This window comes from Onychomys torridus, chromosome 6 (assembly GCF_903995425.1).
Source record: "Onychomys torridus chromosome 6, mOncTor1.1, whole genome shotgun sequence".
Taxonomy (NCBI): domain Eukaryota; kingdom Metazoa; phylum Chordata; class Mammalia; order Rodentia; family Cricetidae; genus Onychomys; species Onychomys torridus.
Window position 1 is genome coordinate 18058029 of NC_050448.1, and position 23344 is coordinate 18081372.

At 39.4% G+C, this 23344-nt stretch overlaps 1 protein-coding gene across 4 annotated transcripts in view; it reads left to right on the plus strand.

Moving 5' to 3' along the window:
* Spata5 (spermatogenesis associated 5) overlaps window positions 1–23344 on the plus strand; it is a 169124-nt gene that overhangs the window by 1760 nt on the left and 144020 nt on the right. For 3 of the 4 annotated variants that reach the window (XM_036191511.1, XM_036191509.1, XM_036191512.1), the window contains exons 2-9: window positions 3119–3243; window positions 4743–4900; window positions 13249–13307; window positions 14689–15333; window positions 16203–16332; window positions 16724–16780; window positions 19525–19648; window positions 22343–22598. In XM_036191511.1, the coding sequence (XP_036047404.1) occupies window positions 3119–3243; window positions 4743–4900; window positions 13249–13307; window positions 14689–15333; window positions 16203–16332; window positions 16724–16780; window positions 19525–19648; window positions 22343–22598 (1554 nt within the window). The remainder of the gene's footprint in view (window positions 1–3118; window positions 3244–4742; window positions 4901–13248; window positions 13308–14688; window positions 15334–16202; window positions 16333–16723; window positions 16781–19524; window positions 19649–22342; window positions 22599–23344) is intronic. The other variant, XM_036191510.1, reaches the window with a different exon arrangement.

The window sequence follows — 23344 nt, forward strand, 5'->3', positions numbered from 1 at the left end:
AATGCAGTGTTCACTGCCTGTTTGACAATCACACACCCCAGTCCTATTTGACTTGCACGCCATCGTCTCTTGGGAACTGCTTTGTAGTGGTCACAGCTCATCTCTGTTGGCAAATCCAGTGGATCGTTTTCACTACTTGCCTTTTGATGCCCATAGCTTTTGGCATTGTTTTCTTAAGCATGTCACTACTTTATCATTAGACTTTGATGGTTTTTCTCCACATGTATTGGTAACCATTTTCTTTGCAGGGTTACCCTATTCCATCTGATTCTGAAATACTGAGGTTTCTTAATTCTTAGTCTGATATCCTCTTTTTTTCCCTCTAAATATAATTTATGGCAAGAATATCTAAAGCTAAGTTTTCGCATTTATATCATCTTCAATTTTGATTATTTTTTGTAAAATATGCTGTTTCTAAGTCTTGATTCAGTGTGTTATATCAGAATTTCTCAAGCACTCCCTGAGGCATGGCCAAGTGGGCTGGGCTTGGTGCTTGCCTTTAATCCCAGCACTCAGGAGGCAGAGGCAGGTGGATCTCTTAGTTCGAGGCCAGCCTGGTCTACAGAGTGAGTTCCAGGATAGGCTTCAAAGCCACACAGAGAAACCCTGTGTGAAAAAACAAACAAATGGCCAAGGGGTCACATATCGATAGTTTTGTAAAATAGTGCAATTAGAAAAATTAATTTAAAAACCAAAATACTGGGTTCACAGACACAAAATTTTATCTGCTTGCAATAAAAGTTACATTATGAACTTGTAACAAGTAGTTTGTAAAATATATTGTGAATAGTATTGTCCCATTACCTCTTCCCTTTAATTTTTCAAAGTCACTGTAGAATCAGCTTCCTGTGTCTGCTTCTTCCAGTAATACAAACTTTAGTTCTTAAGAAATTCAGAAAATGCTGGGTGGTGGTGGCCCATGCCTCTAATCCCAGCACTAAGGAGGCAGAAACAGGAGAATCTCTGAGTTTGAGGCCAGCCTGGTCTACAGAGTGAGTTCCAGGACAGCTAGGGCTACACAGGGAAACTCTTTTCTCAAAAAAAACCAAAAACCAAAAACCAAAAAACAAATCAGAAATCTAGGGTTTAGGCATAATGGCTCATTGTCACATCTATATCTGCATCATTACTGAATCTTGTTTATTATCCAGATAGTTTGTCTTCCTTCTCTCAGCATTCCTAATGCTTCCGTTTCAAATGCAGACCCCATCACTTCTTATCTGAACTGCTACAATGGCCTTTATTTGATTTCCCTGATTGCATTTTGTTCTCTTACTCTTTTCTACTTTATGGTCAGAATGGTCTTTTAAAATGAAAATCCTATGGTGATACTACTATTCTTCCCCCGAGGCTTCCTTCTGTTACTTTCATGGTTATGACTGGTATCTTGATGCAGTACACTGCCCAGCATGGTTTTTGCCTTCCTTAAGCAACTCCCTTTGTCTCTCATCACTCTTTTAAAAAGTCTCTGAAGGATGCATCATATTCCTATCTATCCACAACATCTGTGCATGCTTTTTCTGTTAAGAAAAATAATATCTCTTCTTCATATTTAGTTATTTCTTTCTCTTCCTCCACACCTGAATTTTAACAGCACTTTCTTTGAGTAGCATTCTGTAATTTTTCCAAATTAGGTTAGATTACACAGAATAGGTGTTTCTAGGTCTCTCAGTCATTTTGTTGTTGTATAGTCTTAGTTTGTAACTATACAGTTATTCAGTACTTGTTGGCTAACTTTTCCTACTAGATTATAAACTCCATGAAGCAATGGAGCAAGGGTGGATGGTTGTTTGAAATTGACTTTGTGGGCTGGTGAAATGACTTTGGATGAAGGTCTTGTGGCACAGACATAAGGTTCAGGGTTCAGATATCGAGCACCCATGTAAAAAGCTGGGTATGGAGGCAGGTAAGATCATTCAATGGGTAAGAGCATTTGCTTTGTGAGCATGAGGACCTGAGTTTGAATCCCCAGCACCAATTTTATATGCCCAGTACGGTTGAGTGTGTCTTGTAACTCGATAATTGGGAGCTAGAGACAGGTGTCTCCTCAGAGCTCATTGGTCCAGAGTAGCCAAAAGCTATCAAGCTTCTTCCTGATTAAGGCACATAACCCAGAGTTATGTAGTGATGCATACCTGTGATGCATTGGGGGGAGGGGGGAGCTGTCTCAGTTTCCTTTCCATTGCTGTGAGAAAATACCCTGACAGAGGGATTTATTATGGCTCACAGTTTCAGGTTCTAGTTCATTGTCATAGGAAGTCACAGTGGCAGGCCCTTGAGAAAACTAGCCACATTACATCCACAGTCAGAGTTAGAGAACAGTAAGTTCTTGTATGCATTCATTGCTTCCTTTTGATGTGAATATAATGTGACTAGCTGCTCTAAGTGCCTGCTGCTGTGAGTATGAGTCTTATCCTTGGAACTTGTATGGTGTAAAGGAAAGAATGGATTCTCTATACATGCATGCACACACACTAAATGTGGAGAAATGAGGACTGGTAGAATTCTGTGGACAGCCTGTGGAGATTTGGATGTTGTGAGCAGAGAACTGTATAATGGTGGTATATTGAGAAACAAGGACTTGGATGAAAATTTCTACCTGAGCTCCATTAACAGCGTTTTTTATGGAAGGTTTTGAAATCCTGGATTATGTGGTTCCGAAGTGGAAACAGGCCTCTAGAGCCAGATAAATGTTCCAGTTGTCTTTGAAACCTAGTAGCTGGCTCAGAATCTTTCAGCAGAGTGCAGAGACTGTTGGAAGTGTAGTTAGATTTTGTAATTGTGTTTGTTTTTGACAGTGTTGAGGACAGAACCCAAGGCCTTGGCCATGCTAGGGAAGTATGCTAGCTTTACTCTGAGCTAATATACCCCAGCCACAGTATGTCCTTAATAAACCAAGAGATCTCTTCTCTTTACTTTAAACTTTCTAGGTTATACTCACACATTGTCAGTAAACATTCCAAAAGGTTTGGTTTTTTATGTTAGTTTAAAAAAGGTTTCTTCAGGATATGATAAATTTGTTAGTATGGTTACATGAATATAGGATTTTCATTTACCCTAAAAGTGCCTGAATTTCTTTTATAAAATAGTATAAAATAAATTCTCTCTTCTTTTATAGTAGATGGCAAAGTTCCTAAGACATTCCAGAATTCCCTTGTTCATCTTGGACTTAATACTATGAAGTCTGCAAACATTTGTATAGGCCGACCAGTGCTCCTTACCAGTTTGGATGGAAAGCAGGAGGTAAAATTCCTTATCCTTTTACTAGAAGCGTTGGAAGTCATTCTGGTTTTAACTTTGAATACAAGTCGGTAAACAGTTATTGTGTGTGAATCAGAAGTTGGTTCTTTCCTTCCATGATGTTCATTTCAGGAGTCAAACTCAGGTCGACAGTCTTGGTGGCAAGTGTCTTGACCTGTTGAACCATCTTGCCAACTCCAAAAAAATGTACTTTTAAAGACAGTCATATGGGTGCTAGAGACATGGCTCAGTAGTTAAGAATGTGCACTGTTCTTCCAAAGGATCTGAGTTCGGTTCCCAGCACCCACATCGGGCAGCTCACAGTTGCCTATGATGACTCTAGCTCCAGGGGAACCTGATGCCTCTGGCTTCTGTGGACACCAGCACATGTGTACATACCCTAACACACACACATGCACATATACATAATTAAAGTGATAAATCTTCAGAAAAATAAGACTGTCATGTACATAGTAGTCACTGAAATTCCAGAGAGAAAAGGCCAGTGCTTTTTTTTTTTTAAACAGGGAGATAGTGGCATATGTCCCTTTAAGCTTTGTTTCTTCTAGTCAGTTGTTAAAACCATTTCTGTGCAGAAATGTGATCTTGAGGTAAGATGAGTACTTGCCTTTCATACAAATACTTACTCTCATTGGGTTTGGCTGTATTCTCCCTGATGTCGAGAGATTTGAAAACTCCAGTTGAGAGCTTTCCCTAGATTTTTAGCAGCTTGGCTCTTTCCTTGTTGCCAGTTCCTGCCTGTGACATAGTGCCCTCCCTCTCCCACGCATGCACTTTTCATCCATGGAGGATGTTTTTGTGTTCTTTTATGAGGATATGTGTTCATATGTATGTAGAGACCTCACGTGTTTCTTAGGTCCCTCCCCCCACTCACTTTTTGAGATGGAGTCTGTCATTTGGCCTGGAACTCATAGATTAGTCTATGCTGCTTGGCTTGTGTGCCCCAGGAACCAACTATCTCTGCCTCCTCAGCACTGAGATTACATGTGTGAGCCAGCACACCTGGCTTATTTTATGGGTTCTGGAGGTTGAACCCAGGTCCTCATGCTTGCAGAGCAAGCACCTTACAGACTGAGCCATCTCTCCAGCCCTAAAATCCAGGTATTAAAGAGACTCATACTGCCTTGCAGTGTATCATGAATAGGAAGTACGAGGCTGCATTCATTACAAGTTACCTTGCTTTTAATATTTTTCTCCTTCATACTTACCATCTATTAATGTTTTTGTCTTTTTTTAATCTACCTTTCATCATCTCACTATGAGTGCCTTCCTGATCTTCACAGAAGTTGTAATATTCATTAAAAGTAATTGTGAACTTACGTAGGATTTAATTTTATTTTTTTTAACTGCAGTTTATCCCACTACAGATTGTGTAATAATGATTATGTTTTGTGTATTAGATATGCTTAACATTCTGTTCTTTATAAATTGATGGTATATGTACTGATTTTCTGATATTGTTATTTTATTTCTCTGAGTAGGTTTATACAGCCTGGCCAGTTGCAGGATTTCCTGGAGGCAAGGTTGGCCTGAGTGAAATGGCACAGAAGAATGTGGGTGTGAGATCTGGCGATACCATCCAGGTCCAGCCTCTTTTGGGAGCTGTGCTTCAGGCTCAGGAAATGGACTTGGCACTGAGGTTTGGCTCTTTTCTATAGTGACTGTCTAGCTCAAAGCTGCCCAAAGGAAATGTAGTGAGGGGGCTGAAGAGATGGTTCAGTGGTCAAGAATCCATGTTCTTGCAGAGACCCAACTTTGGTTTCCAGCACCCACGTGATGGATTCACAACCATCCATTACTTTAGTCCATTGAATCCAAAGCCCTCTTTTGACCGTGGTGAACATTAGGCACAAATGTGGTACACAGACATACATGCTAGCAAAACATAAAATAAATAGATCTTTTAAAATAAAAAGAGGTATAAACATGTTCAATTTGCAATTTAGGATTTCTGGGTTTTTTTTGAACTGAGGATTGAACCCAGGGCCTTGTGCTTGCTAGGCAAGCACTCTACCACTGAGCTAAATCTCTAACCCTTGGGTTTTCTAAACAGGTAGAGAAATGAATTCTTACAAACTTTATTTAACCCATTATATGTAATACTATTTTAATAGATAATTATAAAAAGTTACTAGTGAGGTATTTTATCCGCCTCCCCCAGCTTTTTTTCTAGATCAAATCTTTAAAATCCAACAGTATATGTTATACTTGTAGCACATTTGTCTGTGTGAGACAAGATCTTGCTATGTAGTCCAGGTTGGCCTTGAACTTATGATCCATCTACCACAGCCTATAGATACTGGAAAATTCCTCCTTTGTGTTTGGGATAGAAACCAGGGTTTTGGGCTGGAGAGATGGCTCAGAGGTTAAGAGTACTGGCTGCTCTTCTAGAGGTCCTGAGTTCAATTCCCAGCAACCATATGGTGGCTCACAACCATCTGTAATGAGGTCTGGTGCCCTCTTCTGGCCTGCAGGCAGAATACTGAATACATAATAAATAAAATCTTTAAAAAAAGAGAAACCAGGGTTTTGCACGTACTCGTACTCCCATTTGTAGCCACGATAACCACATATGTTAAATGAGTAGTGATACACTATATATAATAGTGTAAGCTAAATGGGTGACTATAATTTATGTACAAGGTGCTCTGGTGCAAGTAGCCCTGACATTTGAAGTAAAGGGATCATAACTGGTGAATACTTAGCAGTGTATTTCATCTTAACTTGCAGTTAAGTCAGGGCACTTACAGCTTGTTGTGAGTAGCTAAAAAATACAGATTTTTTTCTCTCTGCCACTGAAGAATATTCCAGTATGAACATGTAAGCACTTTATAATTAAAAATGTATAGAAATTAATTTCTTAATGAGAAATAGCCCTCAGAAATATTTCAGCAAGATAAAGAACTGTGTCCACATTGAGTCAAAGTCTGATGTTAAAGACTTAGTAAAATGTTGAAATAAGAATCAGTGGCTGACAGAGTCTTTAGACTCAATATTCATAGCTTACATAAGTCAGAGAAATCTTAGAGTAGTATTTTCCATTGAAAAACTAGTACAGATCACTGCATTTTTGGTATCAGCATTTTCTAAAATACCTTAGCAGTTTGATAGCTTTGAAAAAAATTTTTTTGTTAATTATTTGAGAATTGAATACAATATGTCTCAGCCACATTTTTTGTAAACCTATCAAGACTAATTTGTGCTGCCCACATGTCCTTGGATGTGTAGCCTTCTACTGGAGCAAGATTGATTAACCAGGGTCTACACTCTTAGATAAAATTGACTCTTCCCCTCCTAGCAGCTAGCAGAGTCTAGGGGCGGGGTTTTGTGCCCAACTCCCTTCTCTCTGCTGGGATTTGGTCTGGCTTGTTCTTGTACAGGTCTTGTGCATGCTGTCACTGTGGCAGTTAGTTCATATCCAGAAGACACTGTTTCCTTGTCTTCACTGTCTTTGGTTCTTACGCTCTTTCTGCCTCCTCTCCCACAATGATCTCTGAGTCTTTGGAGGAGAGGACTCGTATCTGTGTCCCATTTTATGGCTAGCATTCTGCAGTCTCATATTTTCTGCACCTTGGCTTGTTGAGGGTCTCTTTGTTAATTTTCTACAAATAGAATGTTTTTAATTTTATTTTTAACGTGTATGAGAATTTGTTGTGTGTATGTTTGTGCATCATATGTATGCATCATGTGTGTGCCTGTGCCTGGTACCTGCTGAGGCCAGAAGAAAAAATAGGGTTCCTTGAAACTGGAATTGCAGATGGTTCTGAGCTGCCCTGTGGGTACTGGGAACTGAACCCAGGTCTTCTAGAAGAGTAGCAAGTCCTCTTAACCACCAAGCCATCTCTGGGTGTTTTTATTTGTGTTTTGAAGTAGTTTTATTCTTTGTAGTTAAAGGCTGGCTTGCTTCTGCCTCCTTTTGAGTACTTTAGGTTTGTGCCACTGCAGGTAGCTCAAGAAATAATTTTCAATTAATGATAATTTAAGAAAAGAACTTGATTGCATGTTTAAATCACATTCAGCCTAGTAAAAACAAAGACCTGTTACTACCAAGAATTTTAAATAGCTCTTACTGAAGGGTGAGTATAATGTCTTACCCATCCTCCAATACAATTTTGAGTTAGATTGATTGCTGATAAAAGTCTGACCCAGGCCAGGTGGTGGTGGCGCACGCCTTTAATCCCAGCACTCGAGAGACAGAGGCAGGTGGATCTCTGAGTTCGAGGCCAGCCTGGTCTACAGAGCTAGTCCAGGACAGGCTCCAAAGCTAAAGAGAAACCTTGTCTCGAAAAAAAAAAAAATCTGACCCAAATTTGTTTTGATAAAAGTACCTTTTGATAATTTAATACCACCTTAGTGATAATTTATGGAATGTATGTGTAAGAATTCAAAAAAATGTACTAGTTGTCATCTTGAGTTTCAAATGTTTTTGTTTATATTCCAAGCTTGTGTTTTGGCATCATCCCTCTCCCCCCTTTGAAAATAGGAAACTGTTTTCAGAACAAACAGTGACCATTTAATGAACATTGAAAAATAGAGCAAAATCAAAGAATGTAATGTTTTCTATATTAGATGCTTATGTATGTGTGGTGGTTTGATTGAGAGTGGCCCCCATAGTCTCATATATTTGAATGCTTGGCCCCAAGTTTGTAGAACTGTTTAGGAAGGAATAGGAGGTGCAGCCTTGTTGGAGGAAGTGTGTCATAGGGGTGGCCTTTGAGGTTTCAAGACCTGCACCATTCCTATCTAGTTCGCTCTCTGCCTTGTGCTTATGGATCAGTTGTGAACTCTCAGACACTTTTCCAGCACTGTGGCTGCCATGCCTGCTCCTCATCATGATGGTCATGAACTCTAACCCCTTGGGACCCCCAAATTAAATGGTTTCTTTTATAAAGTTGTCTTGGTATTGATGCTTTATCACCACAGTAAAAAGGTAGCTCAGACCACATCACATGCACACATTTGTAAGAAAGAACAAACGTGCATCTATCCTTTTGATTTTTATATCCTTTCATACCTTTCAAAGTATCTATTCCCATCTTCTGTGCACCATCCCCTCCCTGATTCAGGATCTCACTAGGTAGCCCAGGCTGGCCTTCATCTCATGGTGCTCCTGTTTTACTCTCAATTGCTGGGCTCATAAGTGTGTGACTGGTTTATTTACCCTTTTTTAGCAAATGAAATGGTCTCAGTGTGGGAAAGTTGTGTATTTCATGAAATACTTGGCAGCACTGTTGCTGTTAAAGCAGGTTATCATCAGAATGTCTTGAAACAGTGATACGGGAAGTAGTAGTCATTGTTGGCTGGAATTAGCATTATCTATGAACTAGTCTCATCTTATTGGGGCTGAGTAGTGTTGAATGATTAGAAAAGACAGTGGATTTAAAGGAAATCTTAGTTTTTAAATTTTAATTTCTTTAAAGAAAAATTGCATTTTAAGTAGGGCAGCAGAGTGTAAACAAGGAAGTTAATTTCCACTTAGGAAAATAAGTCATTTAAATCATGGTAACTGGAGAATTTCATTAATGATATTGGAGTTCTTTCTAGTGGAAATCTATACCTGTTCTTCAAATTTGTAACTGTCTCTTACTCAGTTAATAAAGTTTAGGTAAGGGCCAAAGGGACTGCCCAGAGGGTAAGAGTATTTGCTGCTCTTGTAAGATGACTTGGATTCTGTTCTCAGCATCCACATGTGGCTCACAATCACTGTTTTTCCTTCTGTCCTCCACTAGCATCAGTCACTTAGATTGTGTCTCTACATACATACATACATACACAGAAAAACAAATCTTAAAAATAACGTAATTATAACTTGATTCCGTGTTTTACAAATGGAATTCAATTTAAGTTAAGTAGGTAGTTGATTCTCATTGTTTATTTGTGGTAGTTATGTTCTCTTGAGGTTGCTGTCACATTGACAGAGAAAACAGAACCATTGTTCTTAGGAATGTATATAGCTATGCATCTCTTACCTAGACTGATTTTGAATACTTGAAGAAACTAGTTCTGGTAAGATTCTGCTTATGCTGCATCAGGGAACAAGAACACCAGACAGTGTTAAGAAATTTGCCTGAGACTGTCTCCTTGTGGAGTTGGGTTCAAATTCCTTCCATCTGGCCCCAGAGCTAAAGTTTGTACTGTACCACATCTGTCCTGCATTATCTCTTAGTGAGAGCTGACACAAAAGACAGAATATCATTTTAGTCTTGCTCAATTGACAATATAGTTACTAGACTGTATAGTGACCCAAACTTTGGAGGGTGGGGGGCTGTGGTACATCCATAACAACCACAATTACTTTGTGGATTCTGGATGTTAAAAATAATTTTTAGTGAAATGAATTTGTAACACAGCATTCACAGATGGGAGTTTTGGCCATATTGATGCAGTTTATATTTTGATTAAATGAGCTTACTAATGTCCCCTGGTGCAAAACTACCTCTGTTGTGTGGGTTACCGACAGAGCTAGACACTTGTGGCTTCTGTTTACACATTGCTGCTGACACATGGAAGAAGAAGAGAGTGTTTGAAGATTATTTACTTAACTATTTCAAATGTTTTCTTTTGTGGATGTGTGTGCATGTATATACAAATGTATGTGGGGATGGGGGTGTGCTCACTTGTGTACAAGTGTGAATGCCAGAGATTGATCTCAAGATATCTTACTTTATTTTTGTCTGTCTGTCTGTCTGTGTCTATCTGTCTATTTATTTCACTCTCACTGAATCTGGAGTGTGCCATTTTGACCAAACAATCTGGGTAGCAAGTTCTGGGCCTTCATCTGTTATATCCTCCTTTGTAGTGTTGAGGTTACAAGCCCAACTGGCATTTTTGTAAGTGCTGGAGATCCAGAGTAGACTCTTCTTGTTTGGGTAGCAAACACCTTCTCAACCATCTCTCTGGCCCTTTGGAAACTGTTTAAATGCAAGCTTTTAAAAGTAGGTGCACATGGAAAAAAGAAAACATCTTCAACAAATGGTGCTGGTATAACTGGATGTCAACATGCAGAAGATTGCAAATAGATCCATATCTGTCACCATGCACAAAACTCAAGTACAAGTGGATCAAAGACCTCAACATAAATCCAGTTACACTGAACTTGATAGAAGAGAAAGTAGGAAGTAGTCTGGAACACATTGGCACAGGAGACCACTTTCTAAATATAATAGCAGTAGCACACACACTGAGAGTGACATTTAATAAAGGGGACCTCCTGAAACTGAGAAGCTTTTGTAGAGCAAAGGTCAATAAGACCAAACGACAGCCTACAGAATGGGAAAAGCTCTTCACCAACCCCACATCTGACAGAGGGCTGATCTCCAAAATATGTAAAGAACTCAAAAAGCTAGACTTAAAAATACTGAACAATCCAATTAAAAAAATGGGCTACAGGGGTTAGGGATTTAGCTCAGTGGTAGAGCCCTTGCCTAGCAAGCCCAAGGCCCTGGGTTCGAACCTCAGCTCAAAAAAAAAAAAAAAAAATCCACACCCATACACTGGCGGTGGTGGCTCACGCCTTTAATCCCAGCACTCGGGAGGCAGAGGCAGGTGGATCACTGTGAGTTCGAGGCCAGCCTGGTCTACAAAGCGAATTCCAGGAAAGGCGTAAAGCTACACACAGAAACCCTGTCTCAGAAAAGAAAAGAAAAAAAAAAAGAAAGGGCTACAGAGCTTAACAGAGAATTCTCAACAGAAGAATCTCAAATGGCTGAAAGGCATTTAAGGAATTGCTTAATATCCTTAGTTATCAGGGAAATGCAAATCAAAACAGCTCTGAGATACCATACCTGTCAGAATGGCTAAGATCATAAACACTGAAGACAGCTTATGTTGGAGAGGATGTGGAGCAAGGGGAACACTCCTCCACTGTTGGTGGGAATGCAAACTTGTACAGCCACTCTGGAAATCAGTATGGCGGTTTCTCAGAAAATTGGGAATAAGCCTTCCTCAAGACCCAGTTATACCACTCTTGGGCATATACCCAAGGAATGCTCAATCTTACCACAAGGACACATGCTCAACTATGTTCATATCAGCATTATTTGTAATAGCAAGAACCTGGAAACAACCTAGATGCCCCTCAGATGGATAAAAAAAAATGTGGCACATATACACAATGGAGTATTACTCAGCAGTAAAAAAAACAATGATAACATGAAATTTGCAAGCAAATGGATGGAACTAGAAAATATCTTGAGTAAGGTAACCCAGATTCAGAAGGACAAACATAGAATGTACTCACTCATAAGTGGATACTAAATGTGAGGGAAGGGATGGCCAGACTGCAACCCACAGCTCCAGAGAGGCTAGCTAACAGGGAAAGACCCTAGGAGGGACACATGGATGACCCTGTGAAGAAAAGTGGATGAGATCTACATGAGCTGACTGGGTGTGTGGGGGGGGGGTGGTGGCAGAGGGCAAGGAGTGGGAGATGAGAACATAGGGAAATGGGAAGGTCAACCTGGAACAGGGACAGAGTTGGAGGGCAGGGAGTAAGATACCATGATAGATGAGGCTATCATGGGAATAGGAAGAGGCAGGGTTCTGGGGAGGCTCTTAGGAATCCACAAACATGACCCCACCTTGATCTGCTGGCAGTGGTCCAGAGGGTGCCTGGCCTGGTCTACTCTGGTGACCGGTCTAGCAAATAACCTAGCTGTCATCATAGAGCCTTTGTCCAGTGACTAATGGAGGCAGATGGAGAGAGATCCACGGCCAGGCACCAGGCTGAGCTCCGGGAATTCAATTGAGAGAGAGGAGGAATTCTGTAGGCAAGGGACCTCGAGATCATGATGGGAGGACATGCAGAGATGACCAGCCATACTAGTGGAAGCCCCCATGGGACTGGATTAGGCCCTATGGATGCAGAAGACAGTTATTTGGCTCGAACTGGGGGACACCCAGGCAGGGGGGTTGGGATCTGTCCCTGGTCTATGGGCAGGCTTCTGGGAATCTGGTGCCTGTGGTATGACACCTTGCATAGCCTTTGTGCAATGGGAAGGAGCTTGGACCTGCCTAGGCTCAGTGTGCTGGGCTCTGCTGACTACCCATGGAAGACCTCAATTTAGGGGATATGGGGATGCGGGGTGGCTTGAGAAAGAGGGCTGAGGATTGGGGGAGAGAGAAGCGGGTATCTGTGGATGGTATGTGGAGTAGAAAATTTCTTAATAAAATTCAAAATGAAAAAGGTGCAGTGATATTAGATGTATCTACTTTCTGTATTTCCTGTATACTACTTTTCTGGTGGAAACAGTGATAGTTCCACCAACCAGATATAAAATGTTCAAATACATGAGCTCTATTTTTTCCTTAGGCATACCCCTCAGAACCAATTTCCATTGCAGTCAGTACTCTCTTTTTCCTATTTGCACCTCTTCATATAATGTACTGTATGGGATTTGATTTTTCTGAAGAGCTAATTATACAAAGGGAATGAAGTTAGCTATGAATAAAAGCCGTTCTCTGTACTAGGCAACTTCAGAAAGGCAGTGGTTAGGTTAGGCAAGTGTGTTTTCAGATGTGTTTGACTGACATTGCACAGAAATACCCTTATCGTTACGACTTAGCGTGCAGTATGTATGTTCATGTGTGTGTCTAGATAGATGGATATTTATACATATACATGTATGTGTATTTATCTACATGTACATGAAGTATATGTGTATGAGAAAATGTTTACAAAGCAGGATTGACAATTTCTATGCAGTGTAAACTGACGTTTTATATGGTTTCATGGTCTCCTAATGAATAATACCTTATGTTTTGAAGATCACTGCCTTAAACCTCTTTGAAATGAAACTGAAGATATTTTTCTGCAGGAAATATGTATCTGAAAAGTGTAAATTGCTAAAATTATGGAAATCATTTGTTTTCAGGTTTTAAACAAATTATCTTTCTGGTATGTACTAGCTATGCATGGCACTTTTTCCATGGTTTAGTTTTTAGTGTACCTAATGCAGATTTTTGTTTGTTTTTCTTTCCTCTCTATAGTGACAAAGATAAGGAAATTAATGAAGAAGAATTGACTGGTTGTATTCTGAGAAAACTAGGTGAGACTAGATTTTAAATTGTTTTCAATTTTAAATGGCAAAGGAGCAACAAACAATGCTTGTAGACATATTTTTATGAATAGTGAATATTCTCTTTATTTTTGTTTGTGAGTCTAGCCTTTAATAGCTAAGTTATCTCTTCAGCCCAGAATACTTTCTTTCTTCAAATACCCATTTGAAGACAAAGCTAGTGGTAGAGTAAAGCTGTGTGCACGCATGTGTGCATGCGTGTGCATGTGTCCCATCCCCCCTATTTGTGGGTGTGCATGTGTTGTGCCCCAATGGTTTGGGTCCTGACACCCCAACTAGGGGTGAGGGAAGGAAGAAAAGACAAACACAGACATGTACAGAAAAGCTGGTGTCAAATGGGGTGTGCTCACTCTGATGAAGTGGCAGTTACTACTCCCATCAGCCAGGAACCTCAGCATTTTATTAGGTACTGCAGAGGGAGGGTTAGCTAATCTCAGGAGGAAGTGTCTGTAGGTAGACAGTCTCAGGCTGTCAACATCTGGAAGGAGGAAGAGGAAGCTATAGTTGCTGGTTTCGGGCACCCCTAGGAAAGCTTTGCTATCCTCCTTTTGATCCTGGCTCATGTGGTAAATGGCTTTGTTAATTTATAATGGCTTTGAGGCTTTGGAGTCCTTCTCATAGCTGTGCATGTCAGCAATACACATTGACTCAAGACTTTAGTCACTTGGGACTTTCTCCACTCTGTACACAAGTACATGATTGTGTGCATGCGTGTGTGTGCTTGAGTGTACCTGGAGGCCAGAGGCTGACACTGGGTGTCACCTTCTTTATTTACTTACTAAGAGTCTTTGACTGAACCTGAAGTTCATGGTTCAGCTAGACTAGTTGATCAGCACGCTCTGCTTCCCCAGGGCTGAGATTCCAGGGGTGCATCGGTGTACCTGGGTTTTTATAAGGTTGCTAGGTCCTTGTGTTTGAGCCATTGCCACAGCCTTAGAATTGAGACTTATTTTTAAGATGAACTTATTTATTTTGATTGGATATATGAATGTCTGCATATATGTATTCACACCACATGAGTGACTAACTTGCTAATTTTTAAGCCTTTGTACTTCCGCGTTTTCCAATGAGGAACATTGCCGTGTTGATTTGAGTGTGCCATTTAAGTTTAGTTGATAAAAATGGTTTTTTGTTGCTATGATTTATAGAATTTTAGATTTACTGACATACAGGATTTAAAAGAATGAACTTTTTTATACAGCCGATACTGTATTGGGAATATGCCCCTCCATTTTTTGTGACAGTTACTTTATTAATATTCCAGTTTTGTTAATAAATAGCAAATAAGTTGCTGTTAAAACTGTTAGATGGGCAAATTATGCTGATGTATATTTAATCAATTGTTTTTTAGATGGCAAGATTGTTCTACCAGGCAACTTCCTGTACTGTACATTCTATGGACGACTCTGCAAGTTACAAGTGTTGCAAGTAAAAGGGACAGATGGCACAACATTGGGAAAACCTCAGAGTGCCTCTGCTGCTGATAGCCAGGGACTGGCCTCTGAACACTCTAGCATGGAAAGCAGTGACATGGACATATCCTTCCAGCTAAGCCAGTTAGATCTGAAAGAGCCTAAGAGCCCAGCATCACAGAGTACTCCCTGTAAATCCGTGAAAGACAGAGTTATGAATAAAGCTGGTGAAGTTTTGTTGGATGTTACCCAGAGCCCCAGGGATGGCAGTGGACTTGGATTAGAGGAAGTCACAGGTCCTAAGTGTAGTTTTGATTCGTCCAGAGAAGGAAATACACAGCCTGTCAGTGAAGAGAAACTACTGAAGTCGACCAGTGCAGGGGCAAAGAAGAATACTGACACTTTTTATTTTATCTCTTCGACAACAAGAATCAACCTTAAAAAAATGTGTACAAATTCAAAAGAACAAGACAGCCAATTCAAAGTAACTTATGACATGATTGGAGGCTTAAACAGTCAGCTGAAAGCAATAAGAGAAATAATTGAACTACCTCTCAAGCAGCCTGAACTTTTCAAGAGTTATGGTATGTTACCTTTAGTTTATTGTGTTCATGTTACATTCAAACTCAAAAGCACTTGGTTAGTTCCATTCTCTAATAGAATTTCTCACCCTCCTGTCCTTATTTTCTGTCTCGTGTATTATAATTGCTTTGGGAGATGATAATTAAATGGCTCTTCTTAATGCTTGGTCTTTTAAGTTATGATTTATGTGAGTGGCAGGTGTGTCTCTTATAGCAAGCATATTATCCACTGTTGGTGGACTGGATCTTCAGAAGGTATCTTGTTAATGCTGGATAAGCCGTAATGTCTGAAGAAATAAACCAAAGATGGTCATGGTTTAATTAAAACTTATTGAGAAATGTGTGTCTGCCTTGAAGCGAGTGGTTAAGGAAGTAACTCAGCTCCCAGGAAACTCAAAGCTACTCCTACATGCTTGCTGTCCAAGTCCTTTGCTTCTGTTTCTTGTATATTACCCCCCTCCCCCCTTTCTTACGAATCGTTATATGTGTAAAAGGAACTCATGAATTTATGTATTTGTTAGGAATTTTTGTATTCCTTAAGAGTTGAAGTTGGAAGAAATTACATTGTGTTCTGATTGATGAACACAAGACAAGGGCTCTTTTTAAAAAAAACAAACAAAAACACCAAAAAAAAAAAAAAAAGCATGCTTTCCTTGGTTTATGATCTGTAGAGATAGAGAAAGTCATTGCTGGACTGAGGATTTGGGATGGATAGTACATCTTTCTGGGAAGTAGGGGAAAGGTAGAAATCTCACTTTGTTGTACAAGCTAAGTTTCCAGTTGTAGCTTAGGTTGGAAGTTGTATGGCAACTTTATGAGAATATTAATAATCATACTGAATGCACTGGTTTTTGTGTTTGTTTTTCTTGTAGGGATTCCAGCACCTAGAGGGTTGTTACTCTATGGTCCTCCAGGCACTGGAAAGACAATGATTGCTAGGGCTGTTGCAAATGAAGTTGGAGCTTATGTTTCTGTAATTAATGGTCCCGAAATTATAAGCAAGTAGGTATATTACTTAATAAGTAAATGTTCATTATTACTAAGTTTACATATCTCAGTGGTGGCTTCTTAAATGGTTGTATTATATTCTTCCTAGATAGTTGATGCTTTAAACTATTTTGTAGTATTTTAAATTTTCCTTTTTTTTTTTTTTCTAATGCATGGTGTTACCTATGTAGCCCAGCCTGACCTTAACTGTCAATCTTTTTACCTTCACACACACCCCAAAATTCTGAGATTAATTTGCCTTATAATATGTACAGAATATGAAAATTAGTTTTGAAAGTAATTTTAATTATTTTGGAAACGCTTGAAAATTCAGACCACCTTTTATAGAAAAAGTTTTATAAACATTAAGAAGTGTAAAACAGTACATGTTTTTTATTCATTACAGATTCTATGGTGAGACTGAAGCAAGGTTACGCCAGATATTTGCTGAAGCCACCCTACGGTATTATTAATATTTGATGCTTTGGAATTAATAATTGAGGCTCTATTTAAGTGAAAAATAGTGGCATTTTCTGCAAAATGAAGGAATAACACAAAGTGATGGCCTTAGAAAGAGTTGATGGGAGATCTAAGGAAATGTTATCTAGTCATTTGGAAGTTTGTTAAAATGTTACTAAATGACATAGAGTAGAAGAGTTAAGACATTAGTAGGAAAGTTAGGCTGGGTGGAGATTCATGAGAGTAGACTATTTGTCTTTTTCAGAAAGGCTGTGTCTGTTCTGAATCTTTAAAGTGTTTTTTTCTAGCAGTTTCAGGGCTCAGGTCTAATATTAGTTTTGAAACCTTTGCATGTGTTTTGGTTTAGTGTGAGAAATATCTTCATTCTGCATGTGGATATTTACTTTCCAGCATCATTTGTTGAAGAGCCTTTTCCCCCCACAGTGACTATTAGATACCCTTGTTAAAAATTAGGTGGCTGTTGCTATGTCCTTTATTCCATTATTCTTTGTGTCAGTACTGTGTGGGGGTTTTTGTTATTTTGTTTTGCCTTTTGAGATTTATTTATTTCTATGTGTATGGACATTTTGCCTGAATGTATGTCTGTGCACCACATGCATACAGTGCCTATGGAGGCCAGAAGAGGATGTCTGATCCCTTGGAACTAGAATTACAAACTGTCGTGCATCCCTATGTGGGTACTGAGCATCAAACCCAGTTCCATATGCAAGAGTTACCAAGTGTTCTTGGTACCAAGATGGCTCATGCTGCAGTATCCATGCTGTTTTTCTCACTGTGGTTCTGTAGTAGTTTGAGATCAGAAACTGGTACCTCCAGCATTCCTCTTTATGCTTACTATGGCTTTGGATGTAATACTGTGCCAAAGGAGTCTGTCGTTACTTTATTTCTGTTACTGTGATAAAATACTCGGGTAGAAAGCAACTAAGTGGAGCAAGGTTTTGTTTTGTTTCCCCAGCTCACAGTTCTAGGTTGTAGTCCTTTGTGGAAAAGTCAAGGCGGCAGCATCTCGACACAGCTGGTCATATCACGTCCATGGTCAAGAGCAAAGAGAAATGAATGCATAGATGTTCACTTGCTTGTGCTCAGCTGCATTCTTCCTCTCTTAATGGTTCAGGATGTATAGGGAATGGTGTCTTCCCTATCAATTTACTTAAGATAGAGTCCCCCAGAGACATGTCTTTGGACCAGCTCAGTGTAGACAGTTCTTTATTGAAATTCTAGGGTGATTCTGGGTTGTATTAAGTTGACATTTAAATCTAGCCATTCTGGAGTCATTTTGTTCTGTATGAATTCTGGCATGTTTTTTCTAGTTCTGTGAAGAATGTCACTAGAATTTGATAGGGAGTACATTAAATCCATTGTTGATCCATAGTTTGGGAAGTCTTTCATCTTTTCTTGCCTTCACCTTTTTCAGTGTCTAGAAGTTGTCATGCAGTCTTTTCACCTACTTGGTTTTATTTGTTCCTCAATTGTGTTTTCCTTTGTTCATGTCACTGTGAATGGATGTGACTGGGATTATTTGTCCTGTTTTCTCTGGGAAAGTTTGTTATTGTATTGAAAAGTACTGATTTTCATGTCAATTTTGTATTGTTTCTTTGCCAAACCTGTTCACCATGTCTAAGTTTATCCTGCTGTAGTTTCTAGGTTCTTATATATAGGATCATATCATTTGGGAGTAGGAATACTTGGAACTTTTTCCTTTCTGTGTGCACCTTTTTTCTTTTTCCTTTGCATTTTTCCTTTCCTTTTTGACAATCCTGAGGATTGATCCTAAGGGCTTCCTGGATGCAAACAGACTTCCACTGAGTTAGTTCCAGCTGCTCCTTTTATTTTTCTTACCTTACTGCTGTGCCTGTGGCTGAGTACTGTATTGTAAAGGAGTGGTGAGTAGTGTTGTTCCTGATTTTAGAGGAAATGCTTTCAGTTTTTTTCCATCTTGTGTTGTGCTAACCAAGGGCTATCTATCTAGGCTTTATTGTGGGCCATGAGTTGGTCTACTTAAGCTCAGAGCTGTGGTATCACATGCCAGGGTTATTCTAAGTTTTTAAGTTCTACTCTTGGCCCTGAGGGCAGGCCTGTCTTTCTTTGTGCGCTCCATTGCCAGAGCAGAGCTTTTTCAGTTTGTCAGTAGTTGGCCTCAGGTTCTCCATAACTGCCGTTTAGGGTTTTGTCTCAATTTAGGTCAGTTTCAAATAATAGATTTTCTCTCAAGATCTTACCAGCCTTTGCCCTAAGTGCCATACATAAATAAGATTTCTCTTTGCTAAGCCATTTGCTGGAAGAAATGCTGTCTCGCTGAAAACCACAACTTGCCTTGAGGCTTTTGAGAGCTCTGGCTTTAATCTGAGTGTAAGATGGTTGCAGTGTCTTTTCACCAGTCTGCCTTGGAGAGTGGAAGTGGCAGGTGGTTCTTCTGTTTTTCCCCACTTGGCTGGGAGCCTGGTGACTGGAGCTGTGTACCTCCTGACATTTTATTTATGCTTTTGAAGTATCTTTCCACTACTCTGTGAATCTTTTTTTTTTTTTGTAGTAGTCAAGTTTTTCTTTTACTGACTCTTACCCTTCCCCAGGTCACACAGAGGCCTTTTATAGAAGGCAGATAGGCTAGAGTGTGAAGTTGATGACTTTACACTAAAATTAATTTAAGATTTTTTTTAATTTAGCATTTTAGTGATTTTGTTTTTAATATTGATAAATAAAACTGAAATGTAATATGTTTGTTTTTAGGCACCCATCAATTATTTTTATTGATGAGCTGGATGCACTTTGCCCTAAAAGAGAAGGAGCTCAGAATGAAGTGGAAAAGAGAGTTGTAGCCTCACTCTTAACACTGATGGACGGCATAGGCTCAGTAAGTACAACACTGGCATTTTGAGTATGGAATAGCAAAACTTAGCAAATGTATCCAGATCTATGAGTATCTCAGGATGAGGGAAAATCATCAAGCAGCATGAAGATAGGTTACCACTCAAAGTAATTTGCTGAGAGGCCCATATAGCCTGGCATGTTTTTCTGTTAAATAAAATAATTTACCATAATGTATTTGTGTGTGTGTGTGTGTGTGTGTGTGTGTGTATGCGCGCATATGCACGTTTATGTGCGTGGGAAAGAGACAGACATGATACTTACTTAAAACCCAAGACCCAAGATGCATGTCAATAAGGAAGGTTCCTTATTAAATTTTAGTGAATTTTATTAAGTCTCCCTGGGTATGGGTATATGCTTGTAGTCCCACTACTTAGGAGGCTGAGGAAGGAGGATCATTTCAAGGCCAGGTACATAGTAAATATGGGGCCAGCCTTGGCTATGTGAGATTTTGTCTCAGTAAACTAAATTTAGTAAGTTCATGAGTCTATTTTTTCCCTTGAAATAAGTCTTGGTGTGTAATGCAAGGTGTCCTAAGATCTCAGTTATTCTTCTGCTGCCTCTCAATGGTTATGGCTATAGTCAGCTTTATATTTGTATATTAGTAAAAACTGTGGTATGCTAATTATGAACAGGACTAATAATAGAATGAGGTGAAGGAAAATTTTCTCAAATCTTTGACATCTATTAACCAAAAAAATGTACTTCTTAGATTAGATTGAAAATGACCAAAGTTCTTAGACTCACAGTATGTTAGCACTAAGAGAAATTTTAGAAAGCAAGTAGTCCCATACCTCCCTTTTGCACAGGAGTGTTTGGTTTTATTTCCCATTTGTGGGAAATGAATATGTGAAAATAATGTGAATTTTTGGTATTCACTCAGTTAAGTATTTCTTTAAGCAGACCAGATCTCTAATTCTGCATGACTGAGACAGAGAGCTACATTATAATTGGTTCTAAAGCCCTTCCTGAGAAAGATGAGTTAGGATCAGTGTTGGAGAGTCTTAGACATCGGGGCAGTTGGTGGCTTTTTCTCTGCCACTGGGATAAGCCATCTGTGGAATATATTCCTGTCTTTGACAGGACTAGAACCATGTGACACTGATATTTTAATCTGAAAACATTTAAGGGGCCTGGATGTGTGCTTTTAAATTTATACGTTTGGGGTTGGAGAGATGGCTCAGAGGTTAAGAGCACTGACTGCTCCTCCAGAGGTCCTGAGTTCAATTCCCAGCAACCACATGGTGGCTCACAACCATCTGTAATGAGATCTGATACCCTCTTCTGTATACATAATAAATAAATCTTTAAATTTATACGTTGATAGTAGTTTATACATTTTCTGCTGGTATACTCATAATTGGTGATGTTTTAGTTTTCTTACGGAAAATCACTAGATTCTATTAATGCTCATCTCTGAAATTACACATGGATCATCTGACTAAAACACTGGATAATGTCTGAAGGTTGCTGAACATGGTGATCATAGTTTTTTATAATTTGTTGTTCTTAACCCTATTTTCAGGGAGTAAAAAATCTTTGTGTATTGGGGGATACTTGTTATGGTTCCATATTTTCTGGAATTTAAAAATCATTACGGGGTTGGGGATTTAGCTCAGTGGTAGAGTACTCTCCTAGCAAGCGCAAGGCCCTGGGTTTGATCCTCAGCTCAAAAAAAAAAAAAAAATCATTACAATAAAATATCAGGATTGGCAAGATGGCTTAGCAGGTAAAGACTAGCCACCAAGCCTGACAGCCTGAGTTCCATTCCCAAGACCTACATGGTGAAAGGAAAGGACCCACTCTTTTTTTTTTTTTTTTTCTTCTTCTTTTTTTTTTGCCTAAGCTGAGGACTAAACCCAGGGCCTTGCACTTGCTAGGCAAGTGCTCTACCACTGAACTAAATCCCCAACCCCTGGACCCACTTTTATAGGTGGACTTTTCTGTGTCCTGGGAGCTGCTCCTAAATAACCACACAGAGACTTAGTATTAATTGTAAATGCTTAGCCTTGTTTTTAGCTTAGGCTTGTTTTCAGCTAGCTCTTATACCTTAAATTAACCCATTTCTATTAATCTGTGTGCTGCCCTGAGGCTCATTTACCTCATGTACGTACTTCCCATCCTGCTTGCTCAGTGCCTCATGTCATCTCCTCCTGACTCCTGAGACTCTGATCCTCTTTTTTTCCAGTGTTCTCTTTGCCCTGAAAATCCTGCCTAACGATCTGCCAATCAGCTCTTTATTAGCCAGTGAGAGTAATACATATTTACAGTGTACAATAAGATTATTCCACAGCACACTCTTGAAAATTTTGACCTCTGAAAGAAAACAGTTGGTGTGTGAGAAAGAATTCTTAGATAAGTTGCTAGTTAAGCCTGGTTTTGTTTGAATACTATGTAAGTTGTAGTCTTCACTTTTAAGTAGGGGGAAAACTGCCTAACTACTGGAAAGCTTTCTCAGGTAGAAAGCATTTAGGCTAAACTTTGAAATAGCTATGCTAAAAGTTAATAAATGTTTAATAAAAGTTTACTGCAAATAAAATTTGAAAATTGGTTTGTAGAAGTATAAGGATTAATGCTTAATACTCTAGACCATCCTATTCATTCTTTTCCACAGAGTCAGTTTTCACCTCTCTGTTTTTTTAAAACCAATATGTAATTTATTTTTATTTTATTTTGTTAGGAAGGAAGTGAAGGACGGGTATTAGTCCTTGGGGCTACAAATCGCCCTCAGGCGCTAGATGCTGCACTCAGAAGACCAGGACGATTTGATAAAGAGATTGAGATCGGGGTTCCTAATGCCCAGGACAGGCTTGATATTCTCCAGAAGCTGCTCCGAAGGGTGCCACACTTGCTCACTAAAGCTGAGCTGCTGAGGCTGGCAAATAATGCCCATGGATATGTTGGCGCAGACTTGAAGGCCTTGTGTAATGAGGCAGGTGAGAGTGACTATCTCTGATTTTTCCTCAGCACATGTGTTCATGCGCACATAACCAGATGTGCACATGTTAGTATTGATGACAGTGTTACTACTGTGTTATGGAACTCAGGAAGTTACAGTTTTATTTTATTTTTATTTTTTAGTGTTTGTGTTGGAGCCAACATAGCAAAACTCAAGAGTGTGTTACAGTGACATTTTAACTGAAAATGTATGAGGACATGATGGAATATGTGTGTACACATGTACCATACTGCATGTGAGGAGGTTAGAGGATGACGTCAGGTGTCTTCTCTTTGCCATTTATCTTGCTTGAGATAGTCTCCTTTTTTGCCAGAGTACATCAGGCTAGAGAGCTCTTGAGATTCTGGTGATTGTTTTTTCCTTTCTCTGCCTCATGCTGCTGTAAATGCTACATGTGCTACTGCATCTAGCTCAATCCTCATGCTTACATGCCAGGGCCTTTACCCCACTGTACCATCTTTGCAGCCACTGTACTTTTGAAGCTCTTCTGGACAGTACTTTAGAGTATTTTCAACTATGGGAAGTATGTTTAAATCAAGGTTGCTTTTATAAGCTGTTGAAATAGTTGATTCAGCAACCAATTTATTGAAAAAATCCATTTTGTTTTCCTGAAGGATTTTATCCTCTTAAACTTTTAAAGATCAGACACATGTCTGTAATTTTAGACGTATTCCCAGGCCTCTCTGTTTTGCGTGTTCTCATGTCCTTTCATATGTTGGGCTC